Source organism: Pseudopipra pipra, chromosome 6 (genome assembly GCF_036250125.1).
Source record: "Pseudopipra pipra isolate bDixPip1 chromosome 6, bDixPip1.hap1, whole genome shotgun sequence".
NCBI lineage: Eukaryota > Metazoa > Chordata > Aves > Passeriformes > Pipridae > Pseudopipra > Pseudopipra pipra.
Window position 1 is genome coordinate 64204987 of NC_087554.1, and position 15820 is coordinate 64220806.

Here is a 15820-nt window from a genome sequence, read left to right on the forward strand (position 1 = left end):
AGTGTCCCTGGAGAAAAGGGGTCATCAAATCACAGAATTAAGGTTGGAAAAGCCCTCCCAGCCCATGGATCCCCCTGTGCCCGATGCCCCCCCTTGTCCCCCAGCCCAGAGCACTGAGTGCCACGGCCAGGCCTTCCTGGGACACCTCCAGGGCTGGGCCACTCCAAACCTCCCTGGGCAGCCCCCTGCCAAGGCCTCACCACCCTTTCCAGGCAGAAATTCCTCCTCCTGTCCCACCTGAGCCTCCCCTGGCACAGCTGGAGGCCGTTCCCTCTCCTCCTGTCCCTTGTCCCCTTCAGAAGGGGGCAAATGAGATTCAGGAAACTCAGTGGGTAATATCCAGGCTGGAATGATGGTGACCTGTGTTGGGAGAAGGTGAGGGATAACCCTGCCATTCCTTCCCATGGGAAAGTTCTGCAGTGAAATTCCTTGGGATCCAAAGCCTTTTTATCCTCTACACTCATATTCTGAATTCTGCCCCTTGGATTGAGGAACATTCAGCAGTTCAAACCAGCCCCCTCTGGGTCTATTTTCATTTTTTCCCTTTAATAAAGGAAGAGCAACCTGATGTTCTCAGCGTGGGGTGGCCCAAAATCTTGGGATTCTGGGAAAGAGCAACTTGTTTTGGGGTTAAAAATCACAGATGAGCCTCCAGTGATAAATAAAAGCCATAAAGTGGCATTTGCAGGGTGAAGTGGTGACACCTTTTCCCTCCCAAAGCAAACCACAAGTCCTGCCCCTGGGAACACCCCAGACCAGCTGAATTTCCCCCAGAACAATTCCCAGCTCAATTATTTCCTCAGGGAAAAAACCTCCATCCCTGTTTAATTCCTGGAGTGATTTGAGACACTTATTTTAATTCCTCTTTTTTTTTCCTGCAGTAAATTCCTGGTGAGTGAGACCCGGTTGGGTTTGGCTTCCCAGCTTAACATCCTCAAGCAGATCCCAGCAGGAGCTGTGATATTTAAACATTTAAGAACAAGATACTTTCCAAAAAAAAAAAAAGCCCTGTCAGATGACCTGTTCAGTGGGAACCACGTGGGCTTTTAATGCCCAGAAATTTGTGCACCTGCTTCACTTCAGCCTGGGAGTTGTTTTCACAGTTCCCAGACTTTTTGGGGGAAGGTTTATTGGTTTATTTATTTATTTATTAGGTGCCAAAGCCTGAACTCCTGTGAAATATTGTCAATGGTGTGCTAAAAAACATCCTTTCTACTGGGTGTTCCACGGGGTAGAGCAGCCAGGGGATGATTCCAACTCTCAGGATCAACCCACGTGTCTGTGTTGGGAGGAGTTTGGATTCTTCCAGCCCATGGAAGGGCTGGAAACAGGGTGAGAAAGACCAAACAATCCTACAAAGGACAAAACAATCCTACAAAGGACAAAACAATCCTACAAACGTGCATTTCCCTCTTCTTCCTACCACCTCCACTTGAAGTATCTTGGCTTCTCCTCCAAGCCCTGCCCAGGATGGAGCTTTACAGGTGAAGAAAACACTCCTTCCAAGGTCAGAAGAGCTTTGGGATCATGTCCATGTTCATGCTGTGGGATTGCTGGACACAGGAAGAGGAAAGGGGACATGACTGTCCCACAGGGCAGAGCAGCCTGATGATTCCAACCCTTCTGAATGATTCCAACCCTCAGGATCAACCCACATGTCTGTGCTGGGAGGAGTTTGGATTCTTCCAGCTCATGGAAGGGCTGGAAACAGGGTGAGAAAGGACCAAACAATCCTACAAACGTGCATTTCCCTCTTCCTACCACCTCCACTTGAAGTATCTTGGCTTCTCTTCCAAGACCTGCCCAGGATAAAGGTTTACAGGTGAAGAAAACACTCCTTCCAAGGTCAGAAGAGCTTTGGGATCATGTCCATGTTCATGGTGGACACAGGAGGAAGAAAGGGGACATGACTGTCCCACAGGGCAGAGCAGCCAGGGAATGATTCCACATCTTCAGGACAGGTCTGTGCTGTGAGGATCTCAGATTTAACCATGGAAAGGGGGGATCACAACCCAGATGTGGCCCAGCTGCTGCTTTTTGAGGGTCATTTTGGCAGGATGGAGAGGCTGGAGGCAGAGAAAAGCCAAAAGGCAGCTGAAGGTTGAAGGCCGCGCTGGGAGTGCAACACCCGGAGATCTGCTGAGGGAAATGATCCCAAATCCTCCTTGCAGCTGAAAAACAGATAAAAAAAGAGCATCAGGTGGACCCAGGGAGTCCCTTCACAGGGAGGCCAACAAGGGAAGGTGGAGAGATGCAACCAGAGGCAGTGGAGTATCTGGAACAGCACAAAACCTCGTGTCCCTTGAGGGGGACACGGAATTTTGAGCACAACAATTTTTGGTTGGGAAGAGGGAATTTGCCCCCTTGCATCCACCAGTGTGCTTCCAAGGGATGGATTGGATGCTCTGAGCCCTTTGGGGCCTGTCTCCAGTGGCCAGGAGAGCACTGGAAGCATCCAAGCCTTGTTAACAGTGTCCTGCCTCGTGCCAGCAGGGTCACAAGAAACCCTGACAGTGCAGTTGTTCCTTCCAGAGCCCGTCACTTTTCCCTGGCCTGGAGCACTAATCCTTCAGTGCTGCAGGCAGAGGAGGGAGCTGAATGTCACTGTGGCCAAGGTGTCCATGGATTAGGGGCAATCCTTGCAGAAAACAAGGAAAAAAGGGAGAGGGTGGGGGCAGTCACTTCCCAAAAAATCTTTGGTTTGTTTAGGGAAATTAGAGACAAGACCTTCACCAGCACAAATCCCATGGATCCCAAAATGTAGGGAGGGCCTCAGGTAGCTTGGAAAGGTGCTGGAGGCCAGTGAGGGGTCTCAGATAAATGATGGAGTCCAAACATCACGAAAAGGGGGGAAAGATCAGTGAAACCCCAGTGGCTGAGGTGGCTCAGCTGCAGGGGACACACAGAGGAGGGAGCTGAATGTTACTGTGGCCAAGATGTCCATGGATTAGGGGCAATCCCTGCAGAAAACAAGGAAAAAGGGGAGAGGAGAGGGGCAGTCACTTCCCAAAAAATCTTTAGTTTGTTTAGGGAAATTAGAGACGAGACCTTCACCAGCACAAATCCCATGCATCCCAAAATGTAGGGCCTCAGGCAGCTTGGGAATGTGCTGGGAGCCCACAAGGGGTCTCAGATACTTGATGGGGGGCAAACATCACTGAAGGAAAGGGATGAGAAGTTGAAAACCCGGCGTTTGAGGCGGCTCAGCTGCCTGGGACACACAGAGCAGCCGGTGCCCTTCGTGCCCCTCCCTGTGCCACCCCTGGCGCTGCGGGGTGTGGGAGCCCCCAGGCTGTGACTGTCCTTATCCCAGCGCCCCGGCACGCTCAGCTTTGAGCCAGTTTTTGGGCAGTGGAGGCCGGGACAGCGGCTCTGCTGCTTCAGGGACACCCACGGGGGGGTGTGACAGCTGAGGGGAGGCCTGAGCCCGGGGAGTGCCCCCAGAGCCGGGCAGGGAGGGAGCGGGGTGGGATAGTGGGCACACGGAAGGGACAGCGGGGTCACGGTCAGGAACCTGGCATCAGCAATCCCAGCGCGGGAGCGCAGCCCGGGATGTGCGGGAACTGCGCGGGCCAGACCCCCCTCCCCAGCAGCGGGGAGCGGAGCGCGGAGCCAGCGCGCCCCTCACTGTCCGCCCCGCACCGCCCCGCGCATCCCGCGGCACGGCCGGGACCGCCCCGCGCATCCCGGGGCTGAGCGGGATCCCACCACCACCCACCTCTCCGCACATCCCGGCTCCGTGCGGGACACGGCGCTCCGCGCATCCCGGGACAGAGCGGGAAGCGAGGGCCGCACCGCGCCGCCTATCCCAGGGTAGCGCGGGTCACATCGCCCCGCATATCCCGGAGCAGAACGGGTCATATCGCCCCGCACATCCCGGAGCAGAACGGGTCACACCGCTCCGCGCATCCCGGAGCAGAACGGGTCACACCGCTCCGCGGATCCCGGGGTAGAACGGGTCACACCGCTCCGCGGATCCCGGGGTAGAACGGGTCACATCGCTCCGCGGATCTCGGGGCTGGGAGGGTCACACCGCTCCGCGCATCCCGGGGCTGGGAGGGTCACACCGCTCCGCGGATCCCGGGGCTGGGAGGGTCACATCGCCCCGCACATCCCGGAGCAGAACGGGTCACACCGCTCCGCGCATCCCGGGGTAGAACGGGTCACACCGCTCCGCGCATCCCGGGGCTGGGAGGGTCACACCGCTCCGCGCATCCCGGAGCAGAACGGGTCACACCGCTCCGCGCATCCCGGGGTAGAACGGGTCACACCGCTCCGCGGATCCCGGAGCAGAACGGGTCACATCGCTCCGCGCATCCCGGGGCTGGGAGGGTCACACGGCTCCGCGCATCCCGGAGCGGAGCGGGACACCCCGCGCACATCCCCGCACATCCCTGCGCGCCCGCTGGCGCTGTTGGAGCCGCGGGGGCCCGGAGGGGGCGGCGGCGGCGGCGGCGGCGGAGGAGGAGGAGGAGGAGGAGGCGGAGGAAGGCGCGCAGCAGCGACAGCCACGCAGCTTTGACGTCGGCGGGCTGCGGCTGCCGGCCCCGCACGTATCAGCACAACGTGACGGCCCCGCCGCGCTCCGCTCGCAGCGCCCGCACCCTGCGCGCACACCCCGCGGGGGAGCCCCGCGCAGCCCCCGCGCAGCCCCCGCCATGGGCGCGGCGCCGCAGCCGCGCTGAGAGCGAGCCGAGCGAGGAGGGGCCGCCCCCGCCGCGCCGCAGCCCCGCCGACCCTCCCCGCGCAGCCCCCGCCGGCCCCGAGCCCCGCGCACCATGCGGGGGCCGCGGCGCTGCGGGGGCCTCTGATGGCCGCGGGGCTCCGGCGGCTGCTGCGGCGGCCCCGCGCGGCGCTCGGCGGGCCCGGGAGGCGGCGGCGGCGGCGGCCGCAGCCCTGAGGGTGCGGGGGCTGCCGCGGGCGCGGGCCGGTGCTGCCCCGAGCGGGGCTCGCTCTGCGCTGCGGGAGGAGGAGGAGGAGGAGGAGGAGGAGGCGGAGGCGGAGGAGGAAGGCGGAGGAGGAGGAGGAGGAGGAGGAGGAGGAGGACCGGCGCGGTGCCCGCCGCCTGCCCCCGCCGCCCTGCCTGCGCGGGCGTGCGCGGCTCGGCCGCAGCGGAGCGCGGGGCTCCGGCGGGCGCTGCGCGGCCCCCCCCCGCCCCGCCGGGCTGGATATGTGGATGCTCACGTGAAGATGGATGTGGCCATCGGGCTGCTGGGGCTGCTGACGGTTCTGCTGGAGGGCAGCTCCGGCCAAGGGGTGTACGGTGAGTGCGGGGCGCCGCGTGACCTTGTCGCGACTGTCGCCGGGGCGGAAGGGCGGGAGGAGGCGGGGGGGGGGGGGGGGGCACGACAGCGCTGAGCGCCGCGGGAGCCGGCGGAGGCAGCGCGGGGGCAGCGGCGTTGCCATGAGACGCTGACATTTTTCACGGCGAAAACCGGCGAGGGGGGGGATGTTCGGGGGGCTGCAGCCGGTCCCGCCGCCGCCGCCGCCGCCGCGGGGATGCTCCGCGCCAGCGGAGAGCCCGGGACCGCCGCGCTTGTCACCGGCGGCGCTGCCGCCCGCGGCCGCGGAGCCACGGGCGGGGGAGAAGCCGCCGCAAACTTCCCGGGGCTCCGCCGGGGGCGCGCCGGCCCCGCGGGCGGCTCGGCACCTCCATCCTCGCTCCTCCATCCCCGCTCTCCCCATCCCCGCTCTCCCCATCCCCGCTCTCCCCGCCCGTGACTTGCATATCACCGGCGGCATCGCCTGCCCCGCTCGTGTCACACGGTCCTGGGCGGCCGAGCGGGGTCCGCGGGTCTTGTTGCTTCTCCCCCTCCCTCCCTCCCTCCCTCCCTCGCTCGCCCCGGAGTTGGCCCCGTTTGGCGATGCCGGGACCGAGGATGCTGCTCGGTGCACCGGTCCCGGCGCTGCCCCGGCTGGTCCTGGCTGTGCCTCGGCCGCTGTGATGCCTCGGTGCCGGTGATGCCCCTGCCCTGGTGATGCCCAGGTTCTGTGGATGCCCCGGCCGCGGTGTGGCCGGTCCCGCTGATGCCCCGGCCGTGGTGATGCTTCGGTCCCGGTCCCGGTGTTGCCCCTGTTCCAATGATGCCCCTGTTCCAATGATGCCCCGGTTCCAATGATGCCCCGGTTCTAATGATGCCCCGGTTCTAATGATGCTCCGGTTGTGGCGATGCCCCCCTCGCGGTGAGACCCTGGCCCCAGTGATGCCCTGGTTGTGACCATGCCCCAGCCCCAGTGATGCCCCGGTTCTCGTGATGCCCCGGCCCCAGCGATGCCCCGGTTGTGTCGATGCCCCAGCCCCAGTGGTGCCCCGGTTCTGGTGATGCCCCGGCCCCAGTGATGCCCCGGTTTTGTCGATGCCCCGGCCCCAGTGGTGCCCCGGTTGTGTCGATGCCCCATCCCCGGCGGTGCCCCCGGCCGGGGCGGGGGGGTTTATATAAGCGGGGCTGGGGCCGGTGCGGTGCTGCCGGGAGCTCTGACACTCGGGGCCGAGGAGACTTCATGAATTCGCCAGTAAACGCTCGGTGTGACACCCGCTCCCCCGAGCCCCTGCTCTCCGCCGCTCCGAGATTCGCTTCCCACCCGCTTTTAGAGACGAGCTTCCCCCCCCCACTTCTTTTCCCTTAATTTTGCGAAATTTCGACGCGATCGAAGATGTCTGAGGGGTTCTGGTGAATGACTGTCGCGCGGGTATCGGCGCTGGCAGTGCCAGGGCTCGCTGCCTTCCCAGCACACAGGCACATATTGTTGGATGCTCTGGAATAGCATCGCTGTGGTGAATAGGAGAGGGCTTGTTCGGGAAGAGGAAAAGGGAGCTCTGGCCGCGGCCCGAGCTCGGGATCGATGTCACACACGGGATCTGTAGTAAGACTTTGGTTCGGCGGTGCTGCCTTCGCATCCTGTGCGATGTGACGCCTTATTTAGGTTAAGGACGAGGAGGGAAGGGCTGGTGAGAGCCGGAGGGATGGGGGGGAGGGGGAGTGTTGTGAAGTCAGTCATGTGTGGCTGCTCCGTGTCGGAAAGCGCTTCCATGGGAATTCGGCGTGTCTTCATTGACTCCCGAAGGTCGGCTGGAGAATGTCTGGGCAGCGCTCTGCCAAAAAAAAACGCCGAGCCCGGGGGCCGCCCGAAGCCCCCGAGGAGCCCGATCAGAGCAGCAGGGCCATTTTGGGAAGGCAGGGTTTGAAGGTGGCCCCCTGGACCCCTGGGGGGGGCTCAGTCCTTGTCGCTTTGGACAAACAGGTTTGTTGGATTTGAGGGAGTTTTTGTCCTTTTTTTTTTTTTTTAAAGATTCCGAGCTCCTCACAGCTCTGCTTCTGCCGTGGTGCAGTCAGGGAGGTTTCTGCCGGGTTAACCCATTTCTTGCCTGGTTTTGTGTCCCTTCTGCGAGTGGACCCTCTGAAAGGAAGGGGTTTCTCCAATTAGCACATTTCCACGTCCATCCATCCATCCTTCCCGTGCCCTGCCCCTCTTCCCAGCCCTGCCCGGAGAACTTGGTGCTCTGCAGGTCCCTCAGACCTTCGGGTCCTTCCAATCCTTCAGGTCCTGCTGCTCCAAGTCCTCTCCAGTTCCTCCCCTGGAGGTTGTGTCTCATCCCACCGGAGGACCTGAGCCCTGGCACGGATCTCCCTGGCGATGGGCACTGCCCAGGCTGCCGTGGATTCTCCGGGGATGTGCCACTGCTGGAGGTGTAGGGAAGGGCCACTGTGCTGGCACAGTGCCTGGCACGGCAGCACAGCTGCACTTGGGAGCTGCTCTGCTGCCTGGAAATGCAAAACGAGCCACGTTTGCTTCTTCTGAGGCCACACAAAAAATCCAAATTAACATGCCATGATGTCTGGCTGCACGTCCCATCCTTCACCTCCCTGGGAACAGGAAAGCTGGGATGAAAAAAGCTGCTCACAGAGCTGATCCTGAGGGGGAACTGAGGCAAAACACTGGGAATCCTGAGGCTGAGGGACATGTCAGGGATGGAGCCATGGCAGGGCCCACCATCCCCCTCTCTGTGCTTCCCCGTGGGATGGGGGGAGAGCAGAGCTCCTCAGATCCCTGGGAAGACACACAATCCCTCAGCTCTGCCTTGCCCAGCTTGTTTTCTTGGCCAAACAACCCAGAAGAACTCGAGTGCTGTGGAGATGCACTTTCCCCCCCCCCTTTCCATTATGCATGACTTGCTCTGTTAATAAAGCAGAAAATGTAGGTATTGAGGACATGATGGTTCTCCTTTCACCCAACCTCGAGTCGCCAGAGCAGAGATGGCTCAGGGAGGAGGCTGAGGGGGCACACAGGGGTTGGTTTTAGCAGCCAAGAGGCAGCTCAGCAAAATGGGGGAGTTCTGGGGAGAGTGGAGAGAGGATTTCTGTGTCTGGTGACACTTCTGTGTCTGATGACATTTCTGTGTCTGGTGACATTTCTGTGTCTGGTGCTGACCTGCCCCATCCTGGGGGATCACCAGGGACTCGGGGTGCAGGGGGTGTCCCCAGGGGCCAACTCTGTGCCCTGTGGAGCGAGGAGCAGTTAGGGAATGCCTGGATATGAGCCTGAAGAGCCTGAGTGCTGCCAGCTCCGGGGTGGGGGCTGGAGGGATGGCTGGGAGCAGGGAGACCCTGCCAGCGCTCTGCTGGTGTGGGAATCCTGGGGAATGATCACTCCAGGGGCAGATCCAACACTTTGTGACTCCAGGAAGCTGTTTCCAAGTCACCACAGTGAGCTGTGGTACCCACTAGGTGAGATGTTGCTGCTGGGGGGGGGGTGTGTAACCCAGCACCTGGTGACACTTGGGGCCACTGGAGCATGTTTTGCTCACTCCTTGCAGAGCTTTTAGTCCTTTTTCCACGATTTCAGCAGGAATGAAGCAGGGCAGCTCCAGAGGAGGAGTTTTGCATGTCTGGGAACAGCAGGTATGTCACGGTGTGTGAGGGTTCATCCCTCTGTGCACCCTCACGCCGTGTTTTAGGCCAACTCCTGGAGTAAAAAGTGCTGGACATCCCCCCCGCAGCTGTGGAGAACCTCGGGATGGGCACAAATACCTCCAGAAATCACCAATATAATGAGCAGTGACAGTTCTCAGAGGGCTCTGCAGCAAGGCCAGGGGAGTGGAAAGCATCAGGAGAAGCCTCCAAGGCCACGGGAACAACGAGGCTTCCCTTTGCCGGCTCAAAAAACCCTGGAAGTGAAGGACTGAACGTGTTAAACGCCACAGAGATCGTCCTGCTTCCCCGTGCCAAGCTCCCAAACGTTATCTAACAGCCTTAATATTCACCGCGGTCGGAGGTTTAATCAGGGAACGGGTTGGAATCGGGAAACCCAAAACCTGGATCTGCCCCTTCCCGGTCGGATTGGGGGCCGATAAAACCCTTTGTGTCCCTGGGGAGGTGGAGCAGGGGCAGGAGGCGTCGGGAAGGATCTTCCACCACCTCCGGCTGCCTCTCTGTAAGGCCGGTGATGATTTAGTGGCTCTCAGCTCGTGGGGAGGGGGAGGATTAAGGATCGCTGGCTTTGGAGCTGGGAGCGTCTGCTCTGCCCTGCCCTTCCCCTGGCGCTGCCCCGGGAGAACGAGTGTCTTGGAAGGATGAAAAAAAGGCCTGGAAATATTAAACCACTCCGAGGAAGAGCTTTTTTTCACCTTTAGAAAGCTTTTCATCCCGGCCGGGGAAGCCTCTGGATCACCAGGAATGGATCACCAGCCCCCCAAGGCGCGGGGCTGGGAGGGGGGTTTTCGTGGCGAGGAATCATTTCCATGGCTGTGATTTCCATGGAGCTCGCTGGGTGTGAATGCAGGCGTTGTGCGGGCCGGTTGAACCCCCACACAATCCCGGACATTGTGCCAGGGAAGCGCGGCAGCCCTTGGGAACAGGGGAGGAATTATGCGGAGCCGGGAGAGCTCCAACACCGCCCGCCCCGCTCCGGGAGCTCCCGCGGGAGCCAAGGGATCCTCGGGATTTTTAACTCCTCGCTGAGCCCTGCAGAGGGATCCCCTCCTCCCTCTCCCATCCCGGGGATGTTCACACCGGGATTTCAGAGGAACTTCAGCTGGAGAAGCCAAACTTGGGAGCGTGAGGAGCTGGGAAACATCCCTTGTGGGTTTTTGTGGATTGGGATGGACTCTGCTCCCGAAATTCTGGTTGTGCCATGGGTAAGGGGCTGGAATCCCAGAAGAGAGGCTCTGGTAGCTGCTGCTCCGTGTATTTTTAGGGCTGGGTGTGCCCTGGGGTGATGGTTTGGGGTTTAGGGTGCAAATCTCGACTTAAATCCTACCGGTGCTCAGTAAACGTGGAGGAGATGATGGGATTTAACCCGGAGACTTCCATGAGCTTTGGTGCATCCTGGGATGTGTTGGACAGCTCCAGGAATGCTCCTGGCACGCAGGGAGCTGCCTCCCTGGCTCTGCTGGAGCAGCACATCTCACCCTGATGCATCTCCTGCTCCTAATGTTGCCTTTGAGTCCATGAGAGGCAGATTTGGAGGGAATCTGGTGGTGAGGAACAAGCCCTTAAACTCCTGAATTAAAGGCTCTGTGGGCCCAGAAGAGCCAAGTGCAGTTTAATTAGAACCAGCCTGATGAACTGCTGGGGAGGAAGGAAAGGGAAATTATTAAAATTCCCTTCTGTTTTCCACGTTCCTCAAATATTTTCTGGGATCCCCTTCAGTGAAGGGATGATCTGATCCCTTCCAGCCTAAATATCCACGTATTTATATGTGTATTCTTGTCAGGAATGAGCTCTTTTGCTTCCTATCCCCTCCCTCCAGTGGAAAAAGCCCTTTTGGATGGGGAGACACACCCAGCAGGATGAAGATTCCAGCAGGGAGGATGTTGCTTTCCTCCCCCTGCCTGCACCAGGATCCTGCCACTGTCCCTTGGATGGACTCAGGGACACAAGTTGTTCCTTAAATCATGTTTTTTTGTACCTGGAAGGACTTTCTTTTTGGAGAAAGGGGATTCTGAGAGCAGCTGTGTGAGGGAAGGCAGCTCTCTTGGACCCCATGACTGAGTCTGAGCCAGTGCTCTCCTCCTTCTGCCAGCACCAGGATCCTGCCACTGTCCCTTGGATGGACTCAGGGACATAATTTGTTCCTTAAATCATGATTTTTGTACCTGGAAGGACTTTCTCTTTGGAGAAAGGGGATTCTGAGAGCAGCTGTGTGAGGGAAGGCAGCTCTCTTGGTCCCCATGACCCGAGTCTGACCCAGTCCCCACCATCCCATCCCTTCAGGTTTTTTTTTTTTTATGCTTTCTCTTTTTATAGCCCCTCTTTCCAATTTTGAGTTCTGTCTGGATCCAGATGAATTATTTCCTGCCATCTCCATAAATAATGTCCTCACTAAATATAGCTGGGAATGGAGAGCAGGCACTTTGCTGCTTCTGAGACACAGTTTGAAGCTCTTCTGGAAGGAGGACTTTCTTCCAAGACTATGGAAGCAGCCTGGGAGAAGAGTGGCCATGAGATACTTCGTTCCAGGAGTGCTCCTTGCTTCCTTGGAAGGTTGAAGGACTGACAAGTTGTCTTGAACTTCCTTACAGGCTCACATTATGTTGGATCTCAGGGAAAGGTCAGTGGTTGGCACTGCCCAGGCTCCCCAGGGCAGTGGGCACGGCCCCAAGGCTGCCAGAGCTCCAGGAGGGTTTGGATGATCCTCTGGGGCACAGGGGGGGATTGTTGGGGTGTCCTGGGCATGGAAAATCTATTCCTGCTGGGAAGAGCTGAGGTGGGATAACAATTTCTCCTGAACCTGGTGGAGATGACACCCCTTGAAGGGCCCTTGCAGGGAGCAAGTCCTCACCTGGGTGGGTGAGGAGCCTGCCCAGGGATTTGACTGCAGGTTTTTCCATGGAATATCTGGGATCTCAGGGTGCCACAGTTCAACTGAAAACCCTCGTGAGGATGTTCACGGTGCTGGAACAAGTGCTGGGATGTGCCTGGTGGGAGGAAGGTGGTGCAGGGAATGATTTGCATCCAAACCCAAGCATTTGGAGCAGGATGAGCTGATTAAATCCCAAAAACCGTTGGCACAACGTTTGGAATGACAACACCCACCTTCTCCAGCCTCTCCTGCCTGAACATCCCTCTGTCCCAGAAATTTTCTCCCCTGGGGGAGAAAATTCTTTGCCCTGGTGACAATAAAAGGCAGTTGGATCCCTGGGCAGCTCCAGGATTTCCCCAGGAGTCATAAAAAATGGGATCTTTGGCATCCCAGCTGTGCCTTCTGCCCCCTCTGAGGGGCTCCTGGGAAAGAGGAGAGGGGTGGGAATGAGGGGCAGGAGGAGGGGAGAGGAGGAGGATGGGGCTGGTTCCCTCCTGGATGGATCCCACCCATCCCAGCCCATCCCAAATCTGCCCCCAGCAGCTTCCAGCTCCTCCCTGAGCAGGGAACTGGAAGGTCTTCCCAGTTCAGGAGCCTGGAATGGGACTTAGGAACTAACTGAGCATTCCCAGGTGGAGGAGCTGCAGGAATGGGGCTGTTTGCCCTGGAGGTGGAATTTCTCTGCTCTCTGGGGGTTGGATTGTCTCCCTTTTCCTTTTTATCCAGCAGTTTATTGCTGGGATCTGGAGCAAGGAAGCACTTTGGGCAGCTTTACACTGCCAGGGGCAAAGCCAGGAGGGAATGTGGGCACAGGAGCTGCTTTAGGACAGGGTTTAACCTGGAATTCTGGCACAGGAGCTGCTTTGGGACAGGGTTTAGCCCAGAATTCACTCACAGGAGCTGCTTTAGGACAGGGTTTAACCTGGAATTCTGGCACAGGAGCTGCTTTAGGACAGGGTTTGACCTGGAATTCTGGCACAGGAGCTGCTTTAGGACAGGGTTTGACCTGGAATTCAGTCACAGGAGCTGCTTTAGGACAGAGTTTAGCCTGGAATTCTGGCACAGGAGCTGCTTTAGGACAGGGTTTATCCTGGAATTCTGTCCCCTCCCATGCTGGATGCAATCCCCCCTGTTCATAAGCTGCACCTGCTCCAGCAGAGAGTTCAGAGGCAGAAAAAGGGAATTATCCCAATGAGGTGCAGCTGGAGCCCCCCCTCAGCTGCCCTGAACCCCCTCATTAGCTCAGGGCCCAACCAGAGCTGCTCCCTCTCCCTTTTCCCACCCTCCCCACACCTGGAATTCATTCTGACCATCCCTTAAAGTTCAGCCAGGCGGGGGGTGGTGAGTTATTTTCCTTCCCCAAGGAGCAGCTTTGGAGGGAGCAGTGAAGTTGTGGGGCTCCAGTTTTTCTGCTTTTTCCCAAAGTAAGTTTTCCTTCTTTCATTCCAATGATCCATTTGCCTGAAAGGAAAGGGAAAGGTGTGTCTGGGAAAGCTGTGTTTTGAGGCAATGATTTAAAATATGGGCAGGGAGGGGCTTTTTTGGTCCTGGGGCTCAGTTTTTTCAGTGTGATCTTCACTCAAGATCCTGGAGGAGTTTTGTGGTGGCTCTGCAGGGATGTTCTGGTGCCATTTGTGCTTCTGGGCTTGCTCTGCTGCTGCTGCTCCAGGTTATCCCAGGTTCTTGGGCTGAATTCCAGAGGGGAAGAGAGAAAAATGTGCTTGGAGGAGCTCGGAGTGTCTGGGCTGAGCTGCCTGAGGTGGAACCTCCTGCAGGGGGGTTTGGAGTGAGTTGTGACTTCCAAGAGTTACAGGAGCTCTCCCTGGGGATCAGAGTGTTTGGGAAAAGTGGGAATGTGCTGGGAGTTGTTCTGTTTGGGATGCTATTTGGTTTTTTTCCCTTTGAGTGCTGTGCTCTAAACCAGAAGGGAACCTTCAACCAGGCATTTTTCAAATGAGAAATGGAGCTGTTGCTCTTAAAAAAGTGTCAAAACATTTAAATGCTTTCTAGTTGCTCAGAAAGACTGTGAGGAACTCATGGAATATGTCAAGCTTTGGAATTTATCCTTTTTCTTGCTGGAACAAAACTTTTGTGGGAGTGGGAGGGAAGAAATGTCCCACGTGGAGCAGGAAACCACATCTGGTGGATGGGAAAGAGCTGCTCTCCAATCCTACATGGGACAACCTGTTCTTCCAGGAACTTTGTTCCTGTTCTTCCAGGAATTTTTCCTTGTGTGCCATGGCTGTGCCTGTGCCCTGAGCAGGGATTTGGGATGATCTGATGGTGCTCCCTGTGTGTCTGGGTGAGCTCAGAGCAGCCCATGGGCCCAGCTGGGCTCTCTCTGGGCTCCTGTTGTGCTGCAGCCCCAATTAACCAGCAGCAGTTAATTAGTGACCCCTGGCTGGGGGTGCTGAGGAGGGAACTGGTCTGGATGATCCTTGTGGGTTTTCCTACTTGGGATATTCCCTGATTCCATGACTGGTTTGTGGGAGCAGAACCCAGGCCTGGAGTTGATGTGTGAGGAGCCTTTTCCACACTCCTGGGCTGGGATTTACCTTGGGTTGGTCTCAGTGTTGGTGGGATTTCACCTGTGTTGGTCTCAAAGCCTTCCTGGGCTGCTGGGAATCCCCACCAAGGGCAGAATTCCACCCAGGAGGAGCTGGAATTCCACAGAACCAGGACACACCAGCCCTCTGTGCCCACCAGGGTGAGGAGCTTTGTGCAGGAGCTCTCCCAGAGACCTTCAAAGACCTTAAACACCCTCTCAATCCTCCTCTCCATGGCAGGGCCACCTTCCCCTGGCCCAGCTTGCCCAGTTTGGAGCCAGTTGAATTAATCTGTGTGTTCTTCTGCCTCCTGGCAAAGCTGAGCTGCCCCTCAGGCACCAAAACCACCCCAATTCTGCTGCTGGGATTAATATTCTCTTAAAGAGAACATTCCCTGCCCACAGCTACTCCAGAATCCCGGGGATTCTTCAAACTCCAGGGGTTTGTAGGAGTGCAAAACCAACCCTCTGCAGCCAAGAGCCCCTCGGGAGGAATCCAGGGGGATTTCCCTGCTGGGGAGGAACCCCCTGGGATGAGGAGTCAGGAGAAGGGAGGGGAGCTCTGGGGGGTTTTTAGGGGTTCTGATGAGCTGTGGGAGTGATTTATAAACATTGGGAATGAATGTATTTAAGGAATAGGTGGGATCCTTCTGCTCCTTCCTTCCTGTGTGTCCCAGCCCAGGGCTGAGCTCCTTCACTCTCACCTGGTTCCTGGTGCGTTTTCCAGCTGATTTTTGGGACAAGCAGGGGTGGCACGTGCTCTACCAGGGAATCCTGGACATGGAAAACCAGGGAACTGGGCACTGCTGCCCATGGCCAGGCCCTGGCAGGGCAGGGCTGAGCTGGGGGTGCCCGGGCTGGGAACAGCAGGGGATGTTTGATGTTGTTCTTTGCTGTGCCTGGAGATCTTCCCCCTCTGGGCTGTGAGAATTCCTTGGACTCCTGGACATTATGGGATGGCAGCCAGGGCTGAATTCCAGAGGGGAAGAGAGAAAAATGTGCTTGGAGGAGCTCGGAGTGTCTGGGCTGAGCTGCCTGAGGTGGAACCTCCTGCAACCTGGAAACTCCTGGGGTTTGGAGGGAGTTGTGGCTTCCCAAGAGTTGCAGGAGCTCTCCCAGGGGATCAGAGCGTTTGGGAAAAGTGGGAATGTGCTGGGGGTTGTTCTGTTTGGGATGCTATTTGGTTTTTTTCCCTTTGAGTGCCAGAAGGGAACCTTCACCCAGGCATTTCCAAGTGAGAAACGGAGCTGTTGCTCTTAAAAAAGTGTCAAAACATTTAAATGTTTTCCAGTTGTTCCAAAATGCTCTGTCAGGAATTTACCTTTGTGTGCCACGAAGTGCTGGCACAAGGGGGAATGGATGGGATATTGGGAAGGAATTCTTGGTGGGGAGGGATTGGGATGGAATTCCCAGAGAAGCTGTGGCTGCCCCTGGATCCCTGGAAGTGTCCAAGGTTGGGTTGGAGCAACCTGG

General features: G+C 57.9%; 1 protein-coding gene and 1 long non-coding RNA gene across 2 annotated transcripts in view; one reads left to right on the forward strand and one right to left on the reverse strand.

Annotated features, from left to right (window-relative positions):
- Window positions 1-525: 525 nt before the first annotated feature.
- LOC135416514 (uncharacterized) lies at window positions 526-4042 on the reverse strand. The gene is made up of 2 exons (XR_010431611.1): window positions 3719-4042; window positions 526-2171 (listed from the first exon to the last, which is right to left on the reverse strand). It is a non-coding gene; the product is annotated as an uncharacterized LOC135416514 (long non-coding RNA).
- Window positions 4043-4461: 419 nt separating this feature from the next.
- Window positions 4462-15820, forward strand: part of MDGA2 (MAM domain containing glycosylphosphatidylinositol anchor 2) — a gene marked incomplete at its 5' end in the record, with an annotated part of 311527 nt that continues 300168 nt past the window's right edge. Inside the window, 1 exon segment of the mRNA XM_064660078.1 lies at window positions 4462-5263. Within this exon segment, the coding sequence (XP_064516148.1) occupies window positions 4462-5263 (802 nt within the window).